This window comes from Seriola aureovittata, chromosome 14 (assembly GCF_021018895.1).
Source record: "Seriola aureovittata isolate HTS-2021-v1 ecotype China chromosome 14, ASM2101889v1, whole genome shotgun sequence".
NCBI classification, from domain to species: Eukaryota; Metazoa; Chordata; class Actinopteri; order Carangiformes; family Carangidae; genus Seriola; species Seriola aureovittata.
Window position 1 is genome coordinate 18,719,509 of NC_079377.1, and position 23,878 is coordinate 18,743,386.

Sequence of the window (23,878 nt, forward strand, 5' to 3'; positions counted from 1 at the left end):
TAATAATTAATAATAATCTAACTGATGAATTGTTTGGTTCATAAAATGTCTGAAAATAGCAGAAAATGCCTTCACTAAGTCCAAAGTGGCATCATTCAGACTGTTTGTTTTGTCCAACAAACAGTCTCATACCCAGATATATTCCGTCTACTATCATAGAGGTCTAAATGCAAATATTCATAATTAAGAGGAGTGCCTCAGTGGCTCACCTGGTAGAGCGTGTATCACATGGGCTTAGTCCCAACCGCAGCGGCCACTGGTTCGAATCTGACCCATGGTCCTTTGCTGCATGTCATCCCCTCTCTCCCTGACTTTCCTGTCTCTCTCACTTCACTATCTGAATAAATGCAAAAAAATGCCCCCAAAAAATAACTTGAAAAAAAAAAAAAAAAATTCATAATTAAGAAGCTAAAACCAGTGATCAATCAAATTAGCAGCTGATTAATTTCTCTCGATTCATTAATCAATTAATCAAATAATCCTTTCAGCTCTGCACCACTTTTCTTACCAGTGCCTTTGAGCTTGATAGACATGTAAGTCACCGTTGTAATTAACAGTAGACCTGTCAGGGATGATTCATAGGTATCTGAAATCTCAATTTACTGATTATTACAGAGTGAACTGTTAAGTGGAAATAGTGAATGAATGAATGAATTATGGGACATTGTCTACTTATGCCTGTGTTATTGTGAATCCAGCTTTTGAGCCTAACCGGTACATCACTTTTGAGCTCAGTTAGTTCAGATGCCACCAAACCAGACACAATTTATCATGAATTACCTCCTTGTTAAATTATTCATTTGAGCCATGGAGGCGTGAAACAACACAGCCATAAATAAATAATCTGATATAAGACCACTTCACACCCTAATTTTAAGGCCTAACCATTTTTCTGTGTTTCATCTAGTGCACATTTAGTAATTGCTAGACATTAATGCAGTTATAGAGCTCAGTGGATCGCCACAAGTGACTGATGGGAGTCTATGACTAGTTTATTCTCTCCACCACATTATATATGAAAAAAGGTTGTGGTTTTTCATCAGAGAACAGCAGCCTGATGAAGCAGACAGCAGGAGAATAAACTGCTGATGACACAAAAAACGCTGTGTCAACAAATATTAAAACAATCCTTATAAAAATTTTTTTAAAAAATCAACATTAGATGTAGAGCGGATGGACTGTTTGGGGACAGATTGTGAAGAAAACTGTTCTTTTTTCTAAGGCCTGCGCTAATCCCTGATGATACACAAACATAGGATGCTTTTTGCAAAAGCAAAAATGTTTAAAAATATTACTGGAAACGCAACCTTGACTGAGGAATTAACAAATCATCACTGTACAGATCAGGTGTTTATTTGCTTGTAAACAACACATGAAATGTCTCTAAAAATGTGATAAGGATGTCAAAAACTGTACTTTTACTCTGGTGTATGTACGGTTTTTGGTTGTATTATGTGTATTTGCGCACCTGTCCTTCATGCGCTGGTGCATTCGACCATGCTGGACACACTGTTCCTCCATGTCAGAGCAGCGAGCTCTCAGACTCTTCACCGTCTCCTCTAGGTGTTGCTTCTCCAGGGCCACCTGCTCTAGTTCACTCCTGTGCACGCACGCACACACACACACAAGCGTGCACACACACAAGCGTGCACACACACACACACACACACACACACACACACACACACACACACACACACACACACACACACACACACACACACACACACACACACACACACACACACACACACACACACACACACACACAGAGTTTATACCTTTCTAGATGAGATGTTACAAAGTGCTTCATAATATAAGACAAAAGAAAGGCATAAAACAGACACAATATAATGTAATAAGTAAAATACCTTAACAAAACTAAAGCAAACTAAAGTATAAAAGTATGAACACATTTTAAAGGAGTCTACAGTGGTCTGTGGTTATTCCTTGTTGACAAGCTCAATGCTTGTTAAGATTTTTTGTAGAAGTATGTTATTGATTGAACATATATTGATGTGCAGGGTAAAAAGCTTAAATCATGTCTTTCAGTTGATAAGTGCAATCAAATACAATCAACTTTTCTGTGTAAGTTGAGTAGTATATTTAATACACTGACTGATTGCAAACCAACACCTGATTTAAAGATTTTTTCATATTTTGCCCTTATTTGGTGCTGACAATAGAAACAGGCAGGAAATATGGAGTGAACAATTTGTCAGAGTTCTCTAATTCATCTTGCTGCAACTGTCTCGGTGTAACCTCACTCAGCCTGACTGAGACCATCCAGCAGGACTTTAACCGCTACACTAGGCTTAAACTCCAGGAGCTCAAACAGCCCAAGGCACCAAACACACCAACACCACACTGCTGCTTAACTACATGACACACACACTTTGTAGCATTGTGTCAGCATGTATGTGAAATCCTAGGCTTAAAGATACATTAAAAGGAGGTAGTAAATACTGTGTACATATATGTGTATACTGCTGATGTCCATCCGTAGGAAAATACAGTGTATTTCAGTGTGTATGTTGTGTGCACGTGTCCTGTGGCTGGTGAGGCCAGTGCGGTCTGGCAGGGCCAGATTGGGGGCTGTCATGTGACTAATGTGCAGCACAGCTCCAACAGCTGACAGGACACTGGGCCCAGGGTCACTCTCATACATACATACACACACACATGCACATACACACACAAAAACACACAGGCAGCCCAGATGGAGAGCTGTGCAGGCCTGCTGTGACTACTGTAGCATCAGGTTAACAAGAAAACAGGTCAGACTGGAAAGCAGTATGTAGTATGTTGAAATGCTCTGTCCAAACTGCCTGAATAGATGATGCTTCATGAAATGATGACATGGATGTCCAACAGATCAGGGGGATAAACCAATGGAAGAGAGGAGCTGTGTGTATCTACACAAGTACATTTTGACTAACCATATGAAAACATTTTCATGGGAAAATAGACAAATGAATAAGTTAAGATGTCAACCACTGGGTCAGAAAGTGGAACAAAATAAAATCATAATTGAGTGAATGTACAAAAAGAGGAAATGTGATGACGGAATCAAACAGAAAACACTGACCTGCTGTTCTCTGTCAGCTCTTCTAGTTTGGCCGCCAGTTTGCAGCATTCCTCCTTCAGCTTCCTAATCAGGGAATTCTGGGAACTCAGCAGACCATCCAGCTCTCCAACTGCAATCAGTTATGGGAAAAGCTTCAGTGACGGTGGGGGTTAACCATCGCAGGTGAATCCCTGTAGCTTTCAGAGATCCTAGCTGCACAGAAACTGATAGAGATTCAAGCAATTCACGCTCACACTGAAGTTCAGACGTCGTCAAACTCAACAAGCTGCCTCGAGGATCTGTTGTCAGTGGACACCAGCATCTACCACCCTAATAATCAACCCTTGATTAGCGTATATGCAGACGCTCCTAACACTTAATTTAATAGCAGATTTTTTTAAACCATCAATTATTAGAAAGTGTAATCTGGTTTCAGCATCAATAACTGCTAAGAGCATCTGTGTCATTTTGAGTCGTAGACACAGTATATTACCGTCTGTGTTTATTTCCCATAACCATTTACTGTGTTGTTTACTACATGTACTATGTTCATCTTTTACTCTAGTAAATCTTGAGCCAACCCCAACTAACTACTTCTAACTTAACACCTAAACATGCTGTTTTTAAGCTTAATGTCGAGACCTTACAATACTTCAACTTCTTCTGAAACTGTGTAGCAGTTGTTTACTCTTCTTGCTTCTCATCAGTAGTTAACATATCTTGAAACGAACTGCTGTCCTACTGAAACAAGCACATTTGTAAGACAATAAGAGTGAGAAGTGTCGGCTCAAACTTGGCATAATGAAATAACCACAAAACAAAAAGTCTAACAAAAATGAGACTTTATATTTAGTGTGTTGCAAGTTTCAAGATACTGTAATGGGCATTAACATAAGGAGAAAGAAGGACAAACTATATTTATATTTGTAATTCCGATTTTTGGTATAAGAAAACCAAGTGAATTAAATTGTAAAGTACTTGGACAGAAAACATTGGTGGATGACTGTTCACAAGCCCACACAGGGAATCCGTGCACAAACAAAATCTGACATCACACACAAAAGTTAAATAACACTTTAAAATGAGATTTATCAGTTGCAGTATACTTCAGAGCTGTAATGAAGCGCCAGAGTTTCTTTGTCACAATGTGAAGACCAAAACTGTGACTAAGATTTGTGTGATCCTTTCTGATATGCATATTTTATGAGGAGAAAAAAAACGTTTGAATTATCATTTTATTTCAAATTCAAAGATCAGAGTAAGTTGCAGAACGAGCTTGAGTTTGAGGTTATACACTACCTCTTCATTTCAGTGTAGCATACAGAATGTGTCTGTTTTTTGACATTTTTTTTAATTGACAAATGAAATTCTAAATTTTAGGTTACTTCACTGACCCAGGATTTTGTTTTGTTTATGCTTTCATTTAACTTAAGTTACATTTCAGGAGAAAAAAGGCTGATGTTACTGTACTAAGAGCACGCCAGCCAAACAGCCTCACATACCAGAGGAACACATCTACGTTGAGCTGAGCAATTAAATCTATTGTAACAAATCCTGCAGCGAAAGCAAGATACATATGTCTCTTTGAATGGACTCCCAAAAAATGCTTTTGTCGACATTCGCATTAGAATCAAAACAGTTCAAACAACAGGAGGAGATGTACAGAGAAAAACAGAAGTACAGAGAATGGAGAATGGAAATATAAAGTGTGTGAGTGGGGTAAAACGAGATGGAGAAAGAGAGGGGACTGTTGTTTGAAAGCGCTTTCTTTCTCCTTTCCACCCTTCCTGCCACGTCCTCAACCGCTCATGGGGGCCTCTTTCTGAACAATCCAACACTGGGCTTTCATCATTCCTTTGAAATGATCCACGTTCCGCTCTCCAACATATGTCTGCTCTTTTAAAATAACAATGGCTGCCGTTTGGATTGAGGCAATGATCCACCTGCTCCGGCATTCTGTTACAGTCAACCGAAACCAAAAACACCAAGGACTTGCAGTCTTTGAAAAGTAACTCAGACTTGTGAAGAGTTTTGTTTTTTTTGCATACAGTAGATATTGGGGGGAAAAGAAAGATAGAAAAAAAAGGTAGAGGAGCCATGACGGTAGATCTCTGCGCTATGATGCAAACAATTTACCTGCAGGAAATTTGACTTTTGTCATCTATGTGTTACAGAAATGCAATTAAAATACAAAGAAGGTGATTATGACTGGGAGAGGTGTAAAGGCCAATGAATGTATTATTATTCTGTTTTTACTGGCTGCACATTGTACCTTCAAAGTGGGTTACTACTAACCTTTTTTATTCTATGCAGTCACCGTCCTTAAAATCACTGCCATAGATAATGCATGGAGGGCAGAGACTTGAAACTAAACTACACAAACTCGCAGACGTGTACACACACGTACACTCAACAAAGTTTGGTCAGTGCTGGAAAAGTTGCATGAAGAATGCTAATTAGCGGAACAGGCTTTGAATGCGTCTGGCCATGCGTAGTCCAAAAAGAACCCTGGGACACAGAAACACAGCAGAACTGGCACTGGAAACAAACAGAGGAAAAATGAGGGAGGGAAGAGGCATGGCAGGGGAGGGAGGGACGGAGAGAAACAAATATCTGATATCATCTAGAGGCTGCTCTGTACGCATTTACTCAAAAAAGAAACATGAAAAAAAAAAATTCAGAAAAAAGGTGGGAGGGAGCGGAGAAGAAGGGAGAGGGGGACGGATGGATGGAAGGACAAACGGATGGACAGAGAGGCGGGATTTGGAGAGCAAGAAAGCTAATTATCCAGCTCGTCTGTTGGGTTGCACGGGGAGAGGAAGTGATGCGAGCTACTAAAGGACGTCCACCCCTCCATCCCCTCCCCATCCACAGTTTCCTGCTGTGCTCTGATGTCAGCTCTCTTTAGACAACATGTGTGCTGCCGACACGCGCCAGAAACAGACCCTTTGTTTATCCCCACCCCCCTTCCCTCCCTCCATCCATTCCTCCCTCTATACCCTCCATCTTTGTTCTGCTTACCAGCAGGCTCCCTGTTTGTTGAAGTTAACCACAGGTAAATAAAAAGATAGGAGAAGGGAGGGAGGGAGAGAGAGAGAGTAGTTGAGGGTGGGTGGCGGGTGCGAGGGGGGGGCGTCCAGATGGTGCAACAGATGTGCTAGCAGCAGCAGCTCTGCTGTGCAGGCAGACAGGGAGCTCTGAGCTGGGTCTCTCTGCACTGCTCCCATCACCTTCCCTCTGCTCTGCCCTGCTATTCTCTCCTCTCCTCTTGTGGCTTCTGTTCTGCTCTTTTGAGGTCACTTCAGCTCAGTCTTGTTCAGCTCAGATGATTTGTGTTCCTGTCCATCCCCTCCCACTCTGGTCATGTTGTGATGGAGGTTAGCGAGGTGGCACAGTGAGATGGAAAAACCATTCTTCAACTGGAAGATGCAGGTTCAAGACCCTGTTCCAGCAAAGATCCTCCCTGCTGAAGCGTCCTTGAGGAAGAGACACAGTCCCAGCTCAAGGGCTGTGATTCTGTAGCTGACCCTGATCAACTCTGTTGTCGCCGTTTTGCTCCTTGCAGTTCTGGATATTCTGACTCTGCATGCTTCATCCTATTGAGTTCGGCTTTATTCTCCTCTGCTTACATCACCCTCCCATCTACGTAAGACAGCTAATATGCCTGTGTGCTGCAATTGCGTACAATAAACCTACTGATATGCAAATTTGAGAAATTTCTACTATGCAGCCGTGTGAAGAAGCTCTCTCTCATTGGTGTGTGGATCTCCACTGAAAACCTTTTAATGCCCCTCTTTGACAAGTCTGACCCATAATATCCCCCGGATGTGGCTCCATCATGGCTTCCAGACACGATCTGTTGTCATTCTAGCTGTTGTGCCAATGGCCACCAGAGACATAACTGAAACATCTCAGTGGACTGAAATGCACTTACTCATATTTAATGCTACGTCACATTAATTTAATGTGTAGTGGTGCATTTCATTAATTATAGATTTTGTCTTATCATACATACAAAACTACCTTTTCTCCTTTGTTTATGTCTCTTCCACCACAATGTCTGTCAGTCTGTCTAGCAATACACACTGTTCAGGAAATACAAATAGAAAATTAAGATAAGAGAACAGTAATTAAACCAACAAACTATCTATATTAGCTTGTTTATCATAAATGAGCTGCAAATGTGTATTCAATAAGTTTATAAAATGCAAAATGTTGGCTAAACAACTGGAAACAAAATGTGGCTGCTGAAGGACAGACTATTTGAAAATGGCCTACCTCTGAAATGCCTCAGTGAACAGTCAAATGACAAAAGAGACGTGACAGAGCCGATGTCGTGATGCAGCCACATACAGTGAACACCCAGTGTGAGGCTCCATCACACAAGAATCTAAATTAAAAGGTCAATATGCTGATGAAAACAATATGGAGGGCAAAGGAAATATGGGTCTAGAGAGATACTCAGAGGACAAACAGGTGAGCTATATTTGATAAAGTCAGAGAGGTGGGGAGGAGACAGTGATCTAGGACGAGTGGACAGTATTTTTAGCCAAGACCACTGTTGAAGCCAAGCCCAGTGCTGCTGCTGTGGATGGAAGCACTCACCTCTCTGCTGGTGTTGCGCCTCTGTTTGCTCCAACAACACAGTCAGCTCTCTCTCCCTTTCCCGTGCTGAGAGGGTTGCAGATGTCATTTCCTCCTCGTGAGCCCGTTCTGCGCTCTCTCTATCCTGTCTGGGGAAACAGACCACAACCGTTCTTATAATAAACAGCAGGGATGAACTGATCTCTGTTACAAATCCATCTCGGCTGATCACTAATCTGTCCATTCACTATAAGAATGATTTCTCCCTATTTCCTATTAAGATTGGCATATTTGTTTCACACAAAAGTAGCATTGCTTGGCTACCTACAGTACGGGTAATTTCACTAAATGTTAGTGTGTGCTTGAGACTGATTACTCATGTTCTGCTAGTGGTGGAGCATGAAAAACATTTCCACATACCGCCAGCTACAACTTCTGTCTTAACCATATTTATTTTATCATGTAAATTTGAGGTGTATTTGGATACATAATTATAGAATCTGTTTGGTTTTTTTCAACCCCTGTTAAGAAAACAACACTGATGTAAACAAACTAATAATCACTTTACTGTTCAGTCAGTGCACTTAAAGACATGTCAATCAATCCTAGAGTGACAGCAGATTCCAGTCTTGTTTTGTTGGTAGGGGTGTCCAAATCACAGATTGTGTCTATAAGTGGCTTCTAATTAAACAGACTACTACATAAAAACGTCATATACTGTATATGAGCAGCTGTGAAAGCAGTGCATTTAATAATCACTCTCAAAATGAAATGTGCTAGCTGAGAGTGAAATGAAATGCCTTGGATGACACGGCACAAATGTGCAAGTGTGCATTTTCACTGTGATCAGGGACAGTTATCAGACAAATACCAGTGACCTGTTCAGCACACACACACACACACATATATATAGCGTTCAGCAGCTGATAGATAAGTACATTCAGTCATACTTGACTCCTGTTTCTGGTACAAGATAGGGAGGTGGAGGATATCAGTGATGCGAAAAAGAAAAACTGATAGATGAAACACAGAGGTGAGGGAGAAAGCAGGAGGAGAACACACACTGTCCAACAAGAGAATTAAAGAGAGGACAGAAAGGAGAATGACAGATAAGACTCAGGGGGTAGAAGGGTAGAAGTGTCAGGCCACTGTCAGCTTGAAGACCCCTGAGTGATACTGCAGCTGTCTACAAAACACACACACACACACACACACACACACACACACACACACACACACACACACACACACATACACACACACACACACAGCTCCATTACAGACCAGCCAGACGGAAAGCTTCATTCTCTGATTGAATAAAAGTCAAGGATACATTTCTGAACACAATGAGACAAGAAAAGGTCTGTGCTGTGGTCATTCTTTGCTTAAGCTAAATGTCATCCTGTGCATTTACTGTACAACTTTCAATCTAGGTGTGCATCTACTACTCTCAGTTGATCAGTAATATCTACTTTGTACATGATATTTGTCCTTATAGAAGGTCTATATATAAATAACTGCATGACTTCCTTCCTAGTAAACACCGTTCTTAGACATATTTGGTAGCGATAAAATCGGTTTAATCTCCACTTTCATTCGTCTCAATATCAAAACTGAGCAGGTAAGATGCAAGTTAAGGTGCTAATCCCCGCTGCCTTTGAACAACACTGCATTTTACTCCTGTTTGAACCAAACTTTCTAACTCAACTAAGTCCAAACGTACCCAAACAACAGAGGAACAGACAAAGAAGGAAAGAAGAGAAAAACTACAAAGACAGAAAAATCGAACAAATAAACAGAACTCTTCCTGAAGTCCAAAGGCGCTAATGAAGAGAGAATTCTCCAGTTTAAGTGAAAACTTTTCTCCCCTACAGTGCTTGGCCTGCATCTCTAAAGTGACCGCGTCTGTCTGTTCCTTCGTGTGTGTGTGTGTTCTCCTGCTGTCCTGCTGTCTGGGGTGTGAAAGCGGGTGGCGGGTGTGCAGGGGACACAAGGAGACTGTGTGTGTCTGTACGCGTATGAGTGTGTGTATGTGTGTGTGTGTGTGTGTGTGTGTGTGTGTGAGAGAGTGAGTGAATGAACCCCCGCTGGGCTTGAACAGCAGCCTGAGCCACCAAAGCGCACACCAGGGCTCAGCGGGAGATGGCGGGCAGGCGTTGCCAGCCATTTGGTCCTGCAAGAGGTTCCAGGGGGCCGTGTGTATTTGTGTATGTCTATGTGTGAGTGTTTGTGTGCGACTGGGGGGCGGGTGGGTGGGTGGGGGGGGACTCTCACCAGACCTGTTTACCCACCAATTAGCATCAGACAGACCGCCAGAAAGTTCCAGCAGTCAGCAATAGAGTGGTGGTGAGGAAGAGGAGTGTGACAAAAAAAAACAAAAAAAAAACAGAAGATAGAAAAGCAAAAAGACAGAGCGTTACACATTTGGCATCTGTTTGGTCTTGCTGATCTACTGAACCTACATTTTAAGTAAGTCCTAACAAACTTGTTCAAAAGAGAACAGAACAGACTTTAGGCCTTCATTTCTGCATGAAGACGACCATGATTTTAAGTGTTGGTTTAATTCATCAGGCCTGAGAGTTCATCTCCTGTTTCAAAGGCCTGAGAGCCTCACTGACGGTCAAGTTCAAACTGAAGGTCGGGCTAAGTTAGGCGGTTCCTTCCCCTACGCCATTTTGTATTCCCAATCAAATCGAACATGTTTATTTGCAGAATGCTCTCACAAAATGGCTGCTGATGAGCACTGTCAAATTAAAGCATAAAAAAGAGAAAGCAAAGGAGAGACATCAGTGGAGAGCCAAGCCCTGGAGCAAGCGTTAAGGGCGACGGGTAGAGCAGAGGCTGAATGTGTGGGGCTGGAGCTGGATAATTCTCCCTGGACAATAATCTGCCTTCCAGCTAATTGGTGAATGGGCTCTGGGTTGCTGCCTGTGGCAGGAACTCTTGTTTGGGCCTAGGAGGCAATAGACTGAATATTCAGTTAGAGGATGGCTGGGCCTGTTTGTATATGCCTGGCCTGATGCGCTGTAGGACAGCTTGATAAGTATGGCGAGAGCTGCATGGGCCAGGGGCCTAAGGTAGGCTGGAATGGCTCTGGGGCTGCGGCCAGGTACAGTGGCTGCTGGGTAAGTGGGAGGTGGCAGAGGCGGTGGCTGGCTGGCTAGATGGCTGGAGTGGTGAGGAAGAAGAGGGGGCCCAGTCCGCACTGCCTGCCTAAGTGGGCACTATTCAAGCTGTTGCCCATTAGATGTGGGGTGCCAGGGCCTGACCAAGCGCGGAGTTTGCAGCACCCCATGGTGCAGCCGGCATCCCACGCCAGAACCACCAAATGCCGCGGTTTATCAGAGAACGAGCACAAATTGGAGTCAGACGGTGGACTTGGAGGAACAGAAGACATTTGCCAACGCCAGACACCACTGACCGCTGCTTGGACTAAAGTAAAGAAGACTATATTCTCTCCCTGTAAACACAATATCACTCAGAGATACACATACATACAAACTGAAGTCACATACACAGGTAGCTGTGTGTGTTCATAAACACACAAATAATAAGGGCAAATCTTCGCGTACATGTAAAATACACAAAATATACAACATATTTTGTTGTAATTTCAAATATGAAAAAAACAATGTGACTGATGAAGCTCTGTTCAAAGTTGAGTTACTTTTTGGAAGCATTCAGTTGCCAAAACCAAGGTAAAGGAGTAAAGATAAATAATGTCTATATATTCTAAACATGAAAACTAATGGAAAACTAAAGCGAACAATTGCGGAAATAAATACATATTGATATTTATGCTCTGTAATGACCCTGTGCTGCAAAATAACAGGTGTGGAATTACCATACAGGTGATCAGACTGTGAACCCGGCCTATAGCAAAAACATACAAACACACAAGCTTTGTTCGCGACAAACGAGACCGATTGTTTTAAGACACTGATGATCACTGCAAAGAGATGAGGAGGAAATGATACTGTTTCTGTTATAGAGGACCATCTATACCAATAAGTTATACTGTGACAGTATTTGAGTTGATAACTCCATCATCTTCTCTATATTTAAATATCAATAATTTTAAATTTGTCTTTTATAAAGTATCAGACTTTTACAGATTTGTGAATTACCTGTCATATCTTCACCTGCTTTCATCTAAGATCTAAATAACAATATCAACAGAAATAAAAACACTCTTGATTGTATTTTTTTAAGATACATTTGAAATTAAACTGATACATTTAACTATATACGTAGATTAAAAAAAAAAAAAACAGTATTCAAATCAATTATGAAAACTGATGCACCCAAAGCTATTATTTGACTTTGATGTTGACACAATGTTACTGACACTGTACTATAAAATTACAACTGTTTGCTATTTGCTCGCATCTCAAATGCTCAAAAATGGTGACAACCCTGATGATTCATTCTTGTGGAGGAATTCCAGTGGATCCACAGCTATTTATGATGGACTGCATCAATCAGACAACATTAATATTCAACAGTTTGATATGCAGAACTACAAATATGATTCCTGCTTATGTGTGAGTGTGCTTTTTTCATGTGTGCGACTGAGAGATGGTGAGACAGAGGCCTCGTGCAGGCCTGTCTAACCGATACTGCCAACAATAGACGAGAAAATAAAGTGACATATTGAACATTTGCTGTGCTGCATATCAGCGATGCTGCGTACAATAAACATCTGAATTGTTTTGTGTAGCAGGCGACACACGGTGTCACACAATTTTTTCTCACGCACCTCGATGTGTTTTAGCACGTTTTTATTAAACCTCGGGGTGATGTAAGTCAATCACTCTGCTCCCCTCTCTTCATCTTGCCGCTCTACCTTATGAAACAAACACATCAAACGCAGAGGTAGCCTGATGTAGCCTCACTGTTCGTTTGCTCTCTGCCCAGCCCATATTTCCATCTACAATATCTGTCTATCTATCCGTCCAGAGCGTTCTCATCTCTGCTCCGATCTTTTTTTTCTGCTGTTTCCATCTCTCCCTGCTCCCTCCTCTTTTCCCTCCCACCCTTTTTTTCCTGTAACTAAACTGGCTGTGTCTCTCTCCATCTGCTGGTTCTTCCTTCAGCGGCCCTGCACCTGTTCACACCTCCTCTCCTGTTGGCCACCTCTTCCCCCCCCCCCCTTTATCTCTCTCTTTCGCTCTCTCTCTCTCTCTCTCCCTCCCTCTCTCTCTGCTCAGTGCGATGCTGCCAGGCCCATTCCTGGCTCAGTTAGCCTCTCTGTCATTCAATCCATCTGTCGGCAAGTCAACTTTGTTTACAGCGGGCGGCCCAAGCCTCTTTTCTTCTTCAAGGAGCGCTAAAGCCCCCCCACCACCACCAAGGTCAGTGGCGAGCCAATTGTGCCCGAAAAACAGAAAACTGCAAATGTTAAATTAGCAAAAAAAAAAAAAAAAAAAAGAAATATGCTCCCCCCAACAAACACACACACACACACACACACACACACACAACACACACACACACACACACACACACACACACACACACACACTATGGACAATAACACTCTTGAAATATGCACATCTTAAAAGCTGTTTTTAACTCTCTCATGCATATGAATAAATGCATGCATATATAACAGACAGTTATAAATACTCATGACCCTCACAGAAACAAACATTTGCTGTTAAAGCACACACTCGCTCAGAGAAAAACCAGCTCTAGATTGAAGTAATTAGCTGCTGATTGGCCTCTGTCATCATCTATCTGCTCTGAAAACAGAGCGAGAGAAGTTTAAAAGTCTTAATTGGCACAGATGATTGGTGGTCGTAACACAGGAAGAGCGGACTGGCAGCACAGGCATCTGTGATTTTTAAAAATAAACACAGAGCATACGTACAATATGCTCCCCTGCTGACCCAATCCAGAAACCCAGGACGCAACGTCAGTGTCAAATCTGTGCCCTACAGAAATAGTTGTGGGTAGCATATGTGGTAGAGCTGGGGGTCAAATCAATTTCAGCTGAGAAGGTAAACGACTGCCGAAAATTAATTATTTCAATCAGGATAACAGTTTAAAAATACTTCTCATTACATTTGAGCGTATCATACATGTTAGACGATATGAAAGTTTTGATATAAATATATTAACAAATACTGTATATTGTAATATATTAAATAATAAGATTGTGACAGGAAAAAATTATTGAATTAAAAAAAATATTTGCATGTTTACAAACATACAAGTGCATTTCAAGGTGATGTTCAATAATAAATCTGGATGCAACACATGTCAATTTTTCTAATAGAAAAAAAAAAGATTACAGAGAAAGTTTTATATGAGGAAAAAAACAAATCATTGAGAGAGAGAGGTGTGCAAACTCAAACTTTGTACCACATGGAGTGTTCTCTCCTGGTGTGAGCACAATCCACCTGTGTTGGAATTCACTTCACACCTGAGACATAGCTGATGTTGTTTCAAATGCCCCTCACTCCTCCCACTCAGTTATAAACTTGGGGGCAACTGGCAGGAAGGAACATGCGCCATCTCTCTCCAAACCCACTCCTCATAATCTTTGGTGAACTCCTCCTGAATCTGCTTACTTGCCCACCTCTTTTCCTCATTTCTTCCACACCCTATGCAAACTCATCTCCTCTCCTGTCCTCTGTGTCTGTACTCCTGGGCCATTAGATCAAATGCCTAGTGAGGGAGAGGTGGTCATTGAGGTGGAAAACAAAGAGAGGCTTTTTTAAACTCAGCAGGAGGGACTAGGGCTGGAGATGGCACTGTAGGGGGGCTTGTGCCCACCTGGTGCCCGCCATTATATACACACCATCACTAGCCTCACAGCTTTTTGTCCTATGCTCCCTTCTGCCTCCTCTATGCCATCCACTCACTTGTCTCTCAATAAAAACTTCCTCTGGATTCTCCTAAAACCTCTTCTCCACATAATTTCCATATCTCCTCTACTTCTTTATTCTCAGCTACATCTACCTTTGTCTGTTTGCCCTGCCTTCCATTTCCAGCTTCACCTCTAGTGTCATCTTCTTCATATTTATTCTGCCATGTCTTTACCTATATCTCCTTACTAACAGACTGCATTAAACAGCATCACTGTCAGGGTCGTGTGTCATCCTTCAACCTTTTTCACACAGCGCTTCGGTTTGAATGATGAGAAACTATGGTATTTGACAATGGGCATAATTATTAACAACAAGCTGTAATTGAGCAACAGGCCTTTTGAAGTATGTTCATCTCTTTGAAAAATGCAAAGGCTTTTTTTTTTTCACAAGCTATATGGATTGTCTTCATTTTATGATTGCTTATGATAATGATTACACCAGAGACAATAAACAGCAACACTGCTTCTTATCATTTCAATGGATAATGTGTGGAAGCACTAAAAACTAACACTGCAATTGTTTATTTTGTTTTAGGTTTCTCTCAGATGTCATGGAACATAAACATAGCGCCAAAAGTGGACCAGCATAACTGATTTCATAGACGGCATTCCTTCAATAGCTGATGGCAAAGCCTCACATCCAGTGCCAGATGCATGTTTCCTGTCCACTGCTTCTATTATATAACGCCGTCCTTAACTCACTCTCTTCTCTACCATAATTCTTCATGTATCTTCCACATCTCCACTCAGCTGCTACATTGCTCCAGTCTTATCCTCATCCCTCCTATCTCTTGTGCCTGTCTTTTTGATCATCCAGATAAAATCTGCAGATGGGGGCAGTGTCATACTACCTATAAGGCACTGCTTGGCAGTGTTGTGCCCACAAAGGGCAACAGAGAGAAAGGGATGGATTGAAGACAAGAGACAAAAAAGAGAACAAAGTGCAGCTATATGAAGGATAAAAAAATGAAAAGAAAAGAGGATGAAAAGATAAAAGGACAGATCAATCAGGTAAAAGAGAGTGAGTGAGGTAAAAGAGAGAAATGAGGGGAAAAGAAGAGCAGAGAGAGGTTCTGTCATGTTGGATGAAAGCTGTGCCTACTGGGCAGTGGGCACAGTGTAGAGTCACTGATGGTGCCACCCTCACAGCAGGGATGTGTGAAGGCACAAAGTTGACCAGATGACACACACACACACACACACACACACACACACACACACACAACACACACACACACACACACACACACACACACACACACACACACACACACACACACACACACAGACACACACACACAGACACACACACAGACACACACAAAGATCCATGCTCACTGCGACCACAATCCAGTAACATGCAGTACAACCCACTAAAACGAAGAAATCCCCTGGTAAACTTGTCACTATATCCTTTTTAACCAACACCGCCGGAGACAGCCAGGGATTTTTTTTTCAGAACATTTCAAGTTGTTCCATAAACAAACAGATACATGCATAGTTTGAAGAGGTGGTTTTATGCATGTATTGCATGAGAGGGAAGGCAAGAACAGATGAACCCAGAATCAGGTACAAAGTGGATGGTGAATGGAAGACAGAGAGCTGGTGCTCTCCCTTTCGTTCTCTGTCCTCCAGCCGTAGTGTGTGTATGTAGGCCAGTGTCCCAGGGCACACTTGGCTGGGGTGACAACAGTTGTAGCCGACAGATTTGCCTCCATCTTGCCTGAGGTCTCCCAGTCAGCGATCTGTCTATTCCATCCATTCCCAGCCCCGCAGGATGGACAGATTACAGCTCTGCTTAATAATCCTGGTACTTATGGTGTATGATTTTCCACTGCTGAATTCATAGCGTCCACATTTTAACCATTATTATATTTTTCTAGTGTAATTAAGTTGATGCAGTTACAGAGTTAGAGTTAGCAAGGTAAGCTCAGGGGGGCTCATGGTATCATTTATGCTCTGATAAAATAGAGATGGTGGATGGATGTAAGGAGGTGTGGAGAGATGGGCACTCGTCTCCTGGCACTTAGCAGCATCTACCTACAATATATGGCTTGCATGAGTGAACAATAAAGGAAACAATGCAAAAGATAAGAAAAAGATGTACACAGGTGAAATGACTGTGACAAGGAAGAACAAGGAATAAAGCTATTTGTTGGATATGCTTGTCATAACTACACTACTGTTTCCCCCAGATGTAAATATTCATCCTTCACTCATCTTGAAACAGATTCAAATCTCTATGACATTACTGATTTAATAATATTAGTTGTATAAAATCAATTCAAATGTAATCCAAACACTCGAACTGAAATAAGAATTTGAAAATCAAAACATTACAATCTTGAGATTTGGTCTTTTTTGTTTTAGAGATCATGGACTACTTGATAAAAAGGACTGATGTTAAATACAACACTCAGTGTTGAAGATCAGTTAGTGAAGCTAAGCAGTTTCATGAGCTACAAGAATCATGACCTCACTCTCAGGTGTCTTATGTTTAGTGTATTTGCTGTAACTGTGGACATACTACAACAGGGTGAAAGTGATAGTGGAAGACCAGAATCATAAGCAGGGGAATGGAAACAACACAACACGATGAGAGCATTTAATTAGATAAGGGCTGCATTAGAAGAAGTCTGTGCTTTTTTTTTGTTGTTCTCCAAGTTTTTCACAAACAAACACAGAAGAGACTCACTTGATCAATGTCAACATGTGTACAACATTGAAAGCTTTTGAAATTATGAAAACACGATATGCTTAATGTTAGGATAGAGGAAATGTTCCTGCTCAAGAAGCCATGTTTTTAAAAAGGCTTTTTAATGAACTAATAAAATAGTGTTTTCTTACCCAGCTTGACAAAAACACACATTGTTTTAATTACTGTCACGTCAACTAAATTAACACAAATAAACTTACAATCAAAAGACCAACGAAAGAAAGATGCAGCAGAGAGTAAGACAGAAAGACAGTGTGACAGAGAGACAAAAGGAAATGAAGGGTCAAAGAAACTAAAAGAAAGATAAAAGACCAAGCAGGTCTCAACAGACTGAGCAAGAGAGACAGCAAGAGTGCGAGAGAGAGAGGTGAGAAGGCAGGATGGCAGAGAGGGCACTCCGACAGCGAGGAGAGAAGAACGCGGCAAGGTCTCGTCACCAGGCCAACGGGCCCACCACTGTCAACATCATGGCACTCTGTGGTACACACACACACACATACACACACACGGCTGGCCGACGGCCCTCCCAGCTGCCCTATCCGTAACTGTCTGATTAGTTGTGCTAAGCAGCCCCTCCCCTGCCAACCATGGTGCCATCTGCTACCCAACAACATGGCTGCCGACCAGACAAGCACACGCGCACACAAACACACACGCAATCACACAAAAACACACAGCAAGCCTCATACCTGGCACTGCCCCGCTGCTGTCACACAGAGACACACACATCAAACTTAACAGACACAGGTGTAGCCCAAAGGTATCAACACTTAACATTTGCACAAAGGCGTGCAAGCAAACTCATCTAACTGCACGCTCACACAGGAGTCAAAATGCATCACAAAACAAGGACACTTCAAACATGTGCTCACGCACACGCAGAAAGTCACACAAACATAGTTGCTGTAGAGGTTGTGTGCATGCATGTGTGTGTTGACAGTGGTTAGGCACTGTTAATGCCAGGTAGAAAGAAAGATGCTGTGCTCAAGTGTGTGCGCACTCGCTGGCAGCGCTTGAAGGTTCATTATGGCCCCCACCTCTCCTGAGCGACTGCAGCCCGCATGGCGCCCCGGCCCTTTTATTCCGGGCCGTGATTGGACAAGGGCCTCCCACCGAGTTGGTTTGCAGCAGTTTTGTCGCGCCCAGATTTCACTCGCTGCTCAAAGCGAGCCTCTGGCGGGACGCGGCATCTGCTGCCTCACCTTCCTCATTTACACTTCTCCGCCCTCACACACATACACACGGTTCTGTTCACCGCCTTTCCAGACCTTGCTATCATGATGTACAACTGAGGGAAGAAAAAAAGAGAGAGAGAACCAAGTAGAAGTACAGAGAGAGAGAGCAGCAGCGTGACATGTTTAATAGAGTTTGGGGAACTTTGTGAACAAGAGTCACAGCGGTTGGTCTCGAGCTTTGTCTTGACTCTCTCTTTCTACCTCTTCCTCTCTCTTTTCACTTCTTATCATCTATCTTTGGATTTCATGTAAAAGAAAGGAGTGTGGCCTTAAAACTCAGGAACTATGTATCTCCTCCTAGCCTGTCTGTTTTAACCACAACTTTATTAATGTTGATCAATATGCATGATCTGTCATCTCATACCATTTTCTCTAAGTGTTGAACCCATTTCGTACTGTTCATACTGTGTTAACACCTCATCTCTTCTCTCCTAACTAGACGTGGGTGAAACTGTATAGGGCATGACAATAAATGCATTCAAAGATCTCAGCATCCAGTCAACAACACTTCCCTTTACAACTGTAACACTATCTGAGCTGCTCTGACACAATGAAACTAATATCAGCTTGTCTGCCATGCTCTAATTGTTGAAAATATGCGATGTCAAAGTTGGTAGAGGTCATACATTATAGAGTTTGTTCACTATTGATTCCATTGCAAGGGAAGCCCAACTTCCCAAACCACAGATCCCACTGCATTCCCAGGACAGGTGGGACAATCAGTATAATCCCTTCAGTGTGTTAGATTTGCCATGGCGTCTCCTCCTCCCACTTGGAAATGCCCCGCATATCTCCACAGGGAGGCGTCCCACATTGCCACAGTGATCTCTGCCGGAGAGGTGGGCAAAGTTGTCCCTGTGTCTCAATACTCATCCATCCCATGTAGGTTCAAAAGATCCTTAAAGTGTAACACTGCTTAACAATAATCAAGGTCTGCAGTTCTTCTTGAGAACAGTCTAGTTAAGCTCATTCATCCTTTTCCTAGTATCTGACAGTTTTCCATTCATTCTTTGAGGAGTTTCCCCATGCCCCCCCCATACTCCTTCCACACCTGAGGTTTTGCTTCAAAGACCATAAAAGCTTCAATCCTCTGGGCTACCCAAGCCCATAAAGCTTCCTTCAGCTGACAGCTTCCTCCACTTCTGGTGTCCATCAACAGTTTCTTGGGTTGCCGCCACTGCAAGCACCCATGCAAGTTTCATTGCATCGGATCTGCCTGCCAGCCTCCACGCCTCCTGATCAAATTCACTACCAGAGGGTTTTAGCTGAAAGCTCTACTGTTCACGACAAACAGACGCAGATCAAATTATATGAACAGTCATGTTTGGACATTTCCTGGCCCAGGAATCCAGTTAGAAGTTCTAGGTGAAAAAGTGATTGCAAGCTAACTTATTCACTGAAGTATTTTCAGCTTCAGGTCCGTCTACAGCTCTAAGCAAGTGTCCTCATGAACATGGATGCTTGATTTCATGGGGATAACAGAACTGGTGGAAGATTTGGGGCTTCGCAGACATTTGACTTATCCCAAACACAAAGCAGGCCTCAGGTCTCATCTAACAATGGATACACTAACGCATGCAAACACACATCTATCCATTCAAGCCTATCTGGCATGTGTAGAAACAGAAGTTATGCTGGGCAGTTTTCACGATGGCCTTTGGGATCTGTGATCACAACACAGGGAGAGAGAAGGCCGGATGGAGACAAGGAAAGAAGAAAAGAAAGAAAGTGAAGAAAGACAGGAGCAAACAAACAAAACAAACTTAGTAAAGCCCTCTGCTGGGCTGGGGCTGGGACTGGAGTGTGTGTGTGTATGTGTGTGTGTATGTGAGGCGATGTGAACAGAGTGGCAGGGATTAGGACAGATCCTGGGCTGTCCAACTCACAGCTGGCTGATGATCCAATCCTGGAGCACAGCACAGCGCACCAGCCGCCATGGGACCCACGGATGCGTGCATGCATCTGTGTGTGTGCGTGTGTGTGTGTGTCTGTGTGCGTGTGCGTTTTTGTCTGTGTATACAGGCATGTGGATTCGACTGATGTGCATATCAGTGTGCACATTTGCAAGTATGCAATTGTACAAACCAATATGTGTGTGTATGTGTGCATAAGTATGTGTTTATTAGAAAGGAAGGAAGGGCTATCAAAAATCAAACAGAGGCTGGCTGTGCTTCATGTCCCCTGTTTGAAGACGGGCTGTGATCATTTGGGCCACGAGAGGAGGACAGAATGAAAGGGGAGAGCGAGCAAGTTGCAAAGAGAGAATCAAAGAGCTGCCTTCGATGGCTGGTCATACAAATGCCTTCAAGCCTCACGACTCACTCTCTACCAACACACTCAAACACAGTTACACAAACCAGCCCACTAAGGCTACAAAGACTCGTGCATGACTCTGTAGTGAACAACGAGAGAGGGCAAACAGAGGCATGACTACGAATAAACTACATGTGGTTCTGCATAACCCCAGAAGGCCCACAGATGGACAGACAGAGAGCAAAAGAGACAGAGGCAGAGAGAGGGAGGGAGGGAAGGGGACAATCGCTTGAGGTCTATTCATGTAGGTTGGAGCAGCATGACAGAAAAGCAACAGAGATCATGACAAGTGAGTAAAAAAACCAAAAAGGGTGAAAAAACACAATGCTCGCCTGAAGAGGGACAAAGGCTGTGACAAAATTTCAGCAGGTGTGTATGCGACAAGTGGATGTGTGTGGGTGTGTGCTGCTGTGTTTGATGCTTGATTTGCTCGCTATGCTGCTCCAAAAATGTCCACGGTCCCCATTTTGTTAGATGCCCTCCTTCATCTGCATGTATCTCAAAAAGACAGTTTAATATATCTTTATCTTTATTGTGATATTATAGCAATAGACAATGGCTGGATCAATGGATAGATGGGAAGACTTTATGGCCCTCTAAAAAACAGGTTTGGGAAAAGTAGCCTGCTGGACAGCTTAAGTGTGATGAGACCAGAAAACAAAATCCTCATTGAGTTTCTTTCCGTATTCACAATGCTATGCAACTTGATGATGAACATAATATCAAAAAGTGACCTAGTGATGACCCGCAGCTGCTCTAAAGCTAAAAAAGTAATTTGTACATATTGTATCTTTCTAAAGGCATCAGTATGTTTCAACCCAAAAGCTTGTCAGATGATCAAACATTGTCTAAACTCCCATCTGTCCACACCTTTTGTCTCACACATTCAGCCAGGTGTGCAGAGGTGAGAAAGTAAGCAGAGTTCGAAATTCTCTCTCAAGCTCTCTGTTTGTAATTGATCACACAGTTATGAATGCCTTTGTTAGAAGAAAGATTGTTCGAACGTGTACGCCGTTATCTCAATACTTGAACAATTATTACCCCTTCAAGTCTGACTGTTCAGAAGAGCTATTAACCCATTTACCAAAAGTGGTGGTACAACATGGCATAGTTATTTAGTGTGTTAGTTTTTTTTCTCCAGGGATTTGTAGTTTTTATGATGGTTATCCCTGTGCCCTCCATTTTCTGTGAATTACATTATGACAATTCTGCTTTTTAAAAGTTCTAGCACTGTGATACTGCATGTGAACATGTGAACCTTCTTCTCATGCAGTACTGTAGGAAAAGGAATTACATATTAAATCAGTATCAGAAGTGGCTTTCACTGCTAATGACCAAAATTGAATTTGAATGGCTACACGCTCAGCCAAGTCAACAGCTGTCAAACATCTAGTATGCATCTGCGGACAGATAAAACTATAAACTCTCTCATGCACATACACCCGCACACATGGCAGTAAAATGGTTTAGTCCAGTGACTCCTCTAGCACAGGTCAAAGTCATCATGTTGCCACATTAATATGCATGTCATTCTCCACAGCTGGCTGCAAAATACACACACAAACACACACACACACACACACACACACACACACACACACACACAAACACACACATACACATGCTCCTTGCTTCATCCCTTAAAACACATCACAGCCCGCCATGCAGCCAGTGTGTCAGCGCTGGCCAGCTGACAGAAAAACACACTTAAACACAGATCAGAGCCAGGAGCAGCAGTGGACACAAACACACACACCACCAGGCTGACGGACACATAAACCAAAATACACACAAATATACACAAACACACACACACACACACACACACACACACACACACACACACACACACACACACACACACAGACTGAACAAACTTGTCTCCCGCAGCCTTCAGCACCACAGGGCACCACCGCCACATCTGTGCCCATCTCAGACACCTCGGCTGTGGGCAGCGGGGGTGAGAGAGTGCCCTGGGCGGCTGGCATGGGCTGGCATGGCCCTGGCAGTGGATGGTGTGGAAGAGAACAGCAGCCAGCGAATGACAGGAGAGATAGAAGGAAGGAAAGGAGAAAAGAGGAATGCAGGAGGACAGGAGAGATGGGATGGAGAGGACAATGAAAGATGAGATGACAGTGAGAAAAGAAAAGGAATTATTTAAATAATAGAGGATGATAAGGAAAAACAGCTAAAGACATGAAGACAAAAAGATGGACAAAAGATAAATGTATGGCTGGATGGGTAGGATGAATATATAAAAGAGGAACAGAGGAAATGATACAGGGAAAAAAATGGGATGGAAAGATGCAGCAATAGAAAGAAAGATAGAAGATGGAGATAACAGGGGGAGAGCCGGTAGCGCCCGTCGTGAGAACGGGTGCAGGGCACTGGCAGGTGGCACGGAGGCCAGGCTGTCCAGTGACCATCAGCCACACTTTTCTGTGTGTATGTGTGTGTGTGTGTGTGTGTGTGTGTGTGTGTGTGTGTGTGTGTGTGTGTGTGTGTGTGTGTGTGTGTGTGTGTGTGCACGCCAGGGACAGAAGAAAGGCTCAGACGCCATTTTGGCTCTGCTGGAGCTGTTGCTGGGCTGGGCACTGGCCTAGTGGCACAGAGCGGGAAGTGTGTTTGTGTGTGTATATATGTGTATGTGTGTGTGTATTGCATTATGTTGTGGCATGCTTAACAGGATTAGAGGTGACCTGGTGAGGTCCAGTTGGTACCGGGACCATGGCACAGTGGCGCGCATGTGTGTTTATGTGTGTGTGGTTTGTATAATAGGATTAGCTGTTACCTGGTGCGGTACAGTTGGTGTGCTGGTCTGAACTGGACTGGACTGGGCTGAGCTGGGCAGGAGCTGGGCAGAGGGGAGCGCTGTGTGTATGTGTGTGTGCGTGAGTGTGGTGGCATGTATAATAGGATTAGGTACTACCTGGTGAGGTGCAGTTGGCGCTGGGCATTTGCCAGCTGTTCTGCTAGGCTCAGGGCTTCGGCCTGCCATTGGCTCCCATCCTTTTGGACCGCCTCCAGATGCTGCCGACAGCCAACCAGCTCTGAGCTCAGCCTTTCCACTTCCTGTCCCGCAGAGATGG

General features: G+C 43.0%; 1 protein-coding gene across 4 annotated transcripts in view; it reads right to left on the reverse strand.

Annotated features, from left to right (window-relative positions):
- The window catches only part of sdccag8 (SHH signaling and ciliogenesis regulator sdccag8), a 68,360-nt gene that overhangs the window by 37,999 nt on the left and 6,483 nt on the right, over positions 1–23,878 (reverse strand). For all 4 annotated transcript variants that reach the window (XM_056394890.1, XM_056394893.1, XM_056394892.1 and 1 more), the window contains 4 exons: positions 23,719–23,861; positions 7,673–7,800; positions 3,089–3,197; positions 1,469–1,600 (listed from right to left, as the gene is read on the reverse strand). In XM_056394890.1, coding sequence (XP_056250865.1) covers positions 1,469–1,600; positions 3,089–3,197; positions 7,673–7,800; positions 23,719–23,861 — 512 coding nt within the window. The remainder of the gene's footprint in view (positions 1–1,468; positions 1,601–3,088; positions 3,198–7,672; positions 7,801–23,718; positions 23,862–23,878) is intronic.